This window comes from Scyliorhinus torazame, chromosome 7 (genome assembly GCF_047496885.1).
Source record: "Scyliorhinus torazame isolate Kashiwa2021f chromosome 7, sScyTor2.1, whole genome shotgun sequence".
Lineage (NCBI taxonomy): Eukaryota > Metazoa > Chordata > Chondrichthyes > Carcharhiniformes > Scyliorhinidae > Scyliorhinus > Scyliorhinus torazame.
Genome location: NC_092713.1, coordinates 31,571,974 through 31,578,023, shown reverse-complemented (window position 1 = coordinate 31,578,023; position 6,050 = coordinate 31,571,974). Strand labels below are relative to the sequence as shown.

The 6,050-nt window shown below is 42.7% G+C and overlaps 1 protein-coding gene across 3 annotated transcripts in view; it reads right to left on the bottom strand.

The window, feature by feature from the left end:
• Positions 1–4,293: 4,293 nt before the first annotated feature.
• The window catches only part of btbd8 (BTB domain containing 8), a 143,695-nt gene continuing 141,938 nt past the window's right edge, over positions 4,294–6,050 (bottom strand). For all 3 annotated transcript variants that reach the window (XM_072510481.1, XM_072510482.1, XM_072510483.1), the window contains one exon: positions 4,294–4,917. In XM_072510481.1, coding sequence (XP_072366582.1) covers positions 4,448–4,917 — 470 coding nt within the window. In that variant the 3' untranslated portion in view covers positions 4,294–4,447. The remainder of the gene's footprint in view (positions 4,918–6,050) is intronic.

The window sequence follows — 6,050 nt, the reverse complement described above, 5'->3', positions numbered from 1 at the left end:
TCGCCCCTCAGCCTCCGTCTCTCTAGGCAGAACAATCCCAGTTTATTCAATCTCTCCTCACAGGCAACATCCGGGTAAACCTTTTCTGTACTCTCGCCAAAGCCTCCACGTCCTTCTGGAAGTGCGCTGACCAGAATTGGACAGTATTCCAAATGTGCCCGAACCAACGTTCTATATAGTTGTAACATAATTTGAGCTTTTATACTCGATACCTCGTCCTATGAAGGCAAGCATGCCATATGCTTTCTTTACCACAATTTCCACCTGTGCTGCCACTTTCAAGAATCTGTGGACCTGCACACCCAGAGCTCTGTATCTCTATGCTCCTGATGGTTCTGCCGTTTATTTTATTGCTCCCACCTGAATTGGATCTACCAAAATGCATCGCCTCACATTTGTCCAGGTTAAATTCCATCTGCCATTTCTCTGCCCAATTTTGCAGCCTATCTATATCCTGTTGTATTCTCTGACAATCTTCATTACTATCCGCAACTCCTGCAATCTTAGTGTCATTCACAAACTTGCTAATCAGACCATTACGTTTTCTTCCAAGTCATTTATATATACTACAAAGAGCAGAGGTCCCCGAACTTTTCCCTGCGGAACACTAGTTACAGACCTCCATTCGGAAAAACACCCTTCCACTGCTACCCTCTGTCGTCTGTGGCCAAGCCAGTTCTGGATCCATCCAGCGAGTTCACCCCTGACCCCATGTGATCTAATCTTTTGCACCGGCCTGCAATGAGGGACCTTATCAAACGCTTAGGTCCATACAGACAACACCACAGCCTTTCCCTTGCCAATCATTTTTGTCACCTCCTCAAAAAATTCAATCAAAGTAGTGAGACATGACCTCCCTTGTACAAAACTATGCTGTCTGTTGCTAATAGGACCATTCCTATCTTCGAGAATCTTTTCCAACAATTTTACTAAAACTGATGTCAACTGGCCTATAATTACCCGGATTATCCTGGCAACCCTTCTTAAATAACGGTACAACATTGGCGATCCTCCAATCCTCTGGGATCTCACCTGTGGCCAATGAGGACACAAAGATTTCTGTCAGAGGCCCAGCGATTTAATCTCTTGCCTCCCTCAGTAATCTAGGATAGATGTCATCTGGCCCTGGGGATGTCCATCTTAATGTTTTTTTAACACACCTTACTCTTCCTCCCTCATAATAAAGTGTTCTAAAGTGTTTACACATCCCTGAGACACCACCAATCAGCATGTCCCTCTCCTTTGTGAATACCAATGCAAAATACTCATCAAGGACCTCACCTACTTCCTCTGGTTCTATACATAATTTACCTCCTTTGTCTTTGAGCGGACCAGCTTTCTCTAGCTACCCTTTTGTTCCTAATATATGTATAAAATGCCTTGGGATTCTCCTTAATCCTGTCTACCAACTGCCAAGGACATTTCATGACCCCTTTTTGCCCTCCTAACTCCTTGCTTGTGCTCTTTCCTACTTTCCTTGTATTCCTCAAGTGCTTTATCTGTTTTTAGTTGTCTGTATCTCACGTATGCATCTTTTTTCTTTTTGACAATATTCTCAATTTCCCTGGTCATCCATGATTCCCGAATCCTGCCTTTCCTGTCCTTCCTTTTTACCGGCACATGCATGTCCTGCACTCCCATCAACTGCTCCTTAAAACTCCCACATTCCAAATGTGGATTTACCCTCAAACAGTCTCTCCCAAACAACAGCGTCCAAATCCTGCCTAATCTGGCTGTAATTAGCCTTCCCCCAATTTAGCACCTTAACCCTAGGACACGCGTCCTTTTCCATGAGTATCCAAAAGCTTACGGAATTGTGGTCACTGTTCGCCACAATGTTCTCCTACAACTTGAATGGCCTGGCCGGGCCTGTTCCCTAGTATCAAGTCCAATACAGACCCCCCCCCCCCCCCCCTGTCAGACTATCCACATATTGTTCCAAAAAACCTTCCTGGACACACCTAAATTCCTCACCATCCAGACCCCTAACCCCAAGGGATTTCCAGTCATTATGAAGAAAATTAAAATATCCCACTACAACAACCCTATTTTTTCTACATCTATCCAGAATCTGCTTACATATTGTTCAATTTCCCGTGGGCTGTTGGGTGGCCTGTAGTACACCACCATCCCCTTCCCATTTTTGAGCTCTACCCACAGTGCCTCGTCACTTGATTCTTCCATGGTGTCCGTCCTCTGGACAGCAGCAATATGTTCCCGAACCAGTATTACAACTCCCCTCTCTTTTACCTTCCTCCCTGTCTCGCCTAAAACACCTATATCCTGGAATATTTAACTGCCAGTCCGGTCCCTTGTTAACTAAATCTCCGTTACAGCAACCACATCCAAGTTCTGTGCGTGAATCAAGTCTTTAAGTTCATTTCTCTTACCTGTTATACTCCATGCATTGAAGCAGATACACTCCAGACCTCGAGTCCCACGGAGTTCGACCTCCCCTTCCTCTTAGCTAGCCTGACCCTTGTACCATGCTCATCCCCAGTCTACACACTTGCTGGCTTACTGTTCTGATTCCCACCCCCTCCTACCAAATTAGTTTAAACCCACCCGAACCATATTAGCAAACCTCCCAGCCAGGATATTGGTGCCCCTCCAGTTCAGGTGTAACCCGTCCTTCTTGTACAGGCTCCACCTTCCCTGGAAGACATCCCAGTGATCCAAAATGGTTTATAAAGATTTCAGCAAAGCCTTTGACGAGGTCCCACATGGGAGACTTATAAAGAAGGCAAATGCACATGGGATACAGGATAACTTGATATGATGGATTCAAAGTTGGCTTAGCTGTAGGAGACAGAGGGTGATGATAGACGGATGCTTTACTGACTGGAAGCCAGTGTCCAGTGGTGTACCACAGGCATCTGTGGTCCCCTATTATTCTTCATTTATATAAACAACATAGATGACCATGTGCGGGTAGGATCGGCAAGTTTGCAGATGACACAAAGATTGGTTTTGAGTGTCTGAGTTACAGGAAAACAGAGACGGGATGGTCAAATGGGCAGATAAGATAGAATTTAATCCGGAGAAGTGTGAGGTAATACACTTTGGAAGGAGTAATTTGACAAGGAAGTATTCAATGAATGGCATGACACTAGGAAGTTCTGAGAAACAAAGGGACCTTGGTGTGTTTGTCCATAGATCTCTGAAGGCGAAGGCAGGTTAATAGGGTGATGAAAAGGATATATGCCTGTATCAATCGAGGCATAGATTAAAACAGGGAGGTTATGTTGGAATTGTATAGAACTTTGGGGAGGCCACTGAAGTACTGTGTGGCGTTCTGGTCGCCTCATTATAGGAATGATGTGATTGCACTGTAGGGGCTGCAGAGGAGATTCACGAGGATAGTGCCTGGGATGGACATTTAAGTTAAGAGAAGTTGGATAGGCTTGGGTTGTTTTCGTTGGAACAGTGATGACTGAGGGGCAACCTGATCGCGGTGTGCAAGATTATGAGGGGCATGGACAGGATGGATAGGGAGAACTGTTCCCCTTAGTTGAAGGGTCAGTCACGAGGGGACAGGGGTTCAAGGTGAGGGACAGGAGGTTTTGGGGGTGGGGGGGTGGGGGGGGGGGGGAGAAAATGTGACGGTCTGGAATGCACTTCATGTATTAAGGGTCTGATCTTTGTTGATTCAGCTGAATATCAAATTAATTTTAAGTTCCCGCAGCTGCCCTGGATTCCAAAAACAAAAGCAAACAGTTTTCAGAAAATTCCTACATCCTGGATGTTCTCTCCTTACTCCCCAATTTGAGAATTTGTCCCCCTTGATGATTCGGGGTGGCACACTGGTTAGCCCTGCTGCCGCACAGCGCCAGGGACCTGGATTCGATTCGGACCTTGGGCAACTGTCTGTGTGGAGTTTGCACGTTCTCCCCGTGTCTGCGTGGGTTTCCTCTGTGTGCTCCAGTTTTCTCCCACTGTACAAAGATGTATAGGTTAGGTGGATTGGCCATGCGGAATTCTCCCTTAGTGTCTAAAGGTTAGGTGGGGTTACGGGGATAGGGTAGGGAGAGTGGGCCTAGGTAGGGTACGGAGGGTCGGTGCAGACTCAATGGGCCGAATGGCCTTCTTCTGCACTGTAGTGATTCTATTAGTTCTTGAAAGTAAATGATTTTAGTTTACTACCATTTTACATTCGGAAAATGAAAATTAGCATTTAGTTTTAGGCATATGGACCAATAATTTACAAGATTTTTATTTTCTCCCCCCTTCCCACATTCAGATAAAGCAAATGTTATTGGACAAATCCCTTCACAAACACCCTCCAAATGGCAATTTTGTAACAAAAAGTATATACGTTTATTATCTACTGTTGCATCCAATAGAAATGCATTAAAACCTGGTTATTAAGCTACAGAAAAAGGCAGAACCATGAGACATTAGAATCCAATCAATCTTGTACCCTAATGTATACAATTTAGAGATGATGCTAGTGGTGGGTTTCCAGTTCTACAATTGTCCATTCCCCCTGCGGGGACACTGATTCTTCTGGGGAAAAACTAGCCACTGTAATGCTAGCTGTAGAGTCCTCTGATGGAGATAGCAGTTCAGTCCATTTACATAGTGCCTCTTTTTCAATTGCGATTTTACCTGGAGTCTTACAAGCATCTCTAGCAAGGAAAAGTGTTTGGTTGATAAGATACTGTGCTAGATTGACATCTTCAGGTAGACAGTTAACAACCCCACAATTTAGGTCCTGATCTCCAAGAAGCTGCTTAAGAAGTATCCAGTCTCTTTCTGCAAAGCGTTCGTGTTCTCCTTGATGCACATGACTCACTTCTACCTCTGAGCTCCGTTCTGCATCTTCTGTTAGTTCCATCTCGTATATGGGAGAAAGGGTTTTTGAAGGGCGACGCTCAAATGCGCAGCTTTGTGATCTGTCGCAATCAGCTAAGTTTCCTGAAACAGTTGATAATACTAAACATTGTAAAAATTCCAATACTGAAAAGCTACAATTGGGGCTGCTGCAGACTACTTTGGAATATTTTGGTTAAAAGACTGATTGCAATAACGATCAACGAATTGTAAAAGCAGTTTCTGATGGACTTAAGGGCAGTAGCAGGATACAAGTTAAGAGAGGTTAATACAAGCATGAAGCAACAAGTTCATGTGGCCAAAAATAGGCAAATGATGAAGTATTAATGTTATCTGATTAGTTAATCCAGAAACAAGTTGGTAGTGAAATCATACGGTTGTTAAATATCATACGAATGCTCCGTGCATTCTTCTGAACGTCCCTATTTTCAGAGGTACTCACTGGTTTAAAGTTGGTGAATTTTTACCTTTGCTAAAACAGCAGAGAATTTTTGACAAATCCATTAAGTTGTCCTATGTTAATTTTGGAATCAACTGATTCCAGTAAAGCAAATACATTAAGTCATTTTTATGGGTAATGCTGGAACTTTACTCCCAAGTGATCATTGTGGACTATTTCCAGACTATCGATAATATTGTCCCCATGATTCAGCTACTACCAATTGGTAAAAATGTAATTTGCTAGTTAAAAGTTTGGTTAAACCTCAATTTTCATTATTCTAATTGCAGGCATTACAGACCATGTGCTAATGGTTTGTGTGCTGGTTTAGTCTGATTTGGTGTTCTGTATTCTGCTACACATTTGAATATTTAAAAAAAAAAAAAAAAAATTTTTAAAGTTCAGGAAAATCTGATGCAGTTTATTGGGTTCGTAAACCAGTTAAAAGATCAACCATTCATCAAGCAAAAATAAACTCAGCAAAAATCTTAATTGTCAATGCTAAGCAAACATTGAAATACATTTGGCAGAACTTAACTTAGAAATACAAGAACAAATAACTTTAATTACATCCTGGACAAAACAAATACAGTATCCATAATACATTAGCTGCTAGACAGTTACCTTAAATCTAATTAATTTTGATTTACAGAACTGTGTACAAGTACTGCTATTAACATTTCAGTGCAAATGTCATTTAAGTTCGCTCATCAATTGGCATAGTAACATTTTCCCACATGTCCTGAGACCACACCACTTAATTTGTTCAAGTGTGAAA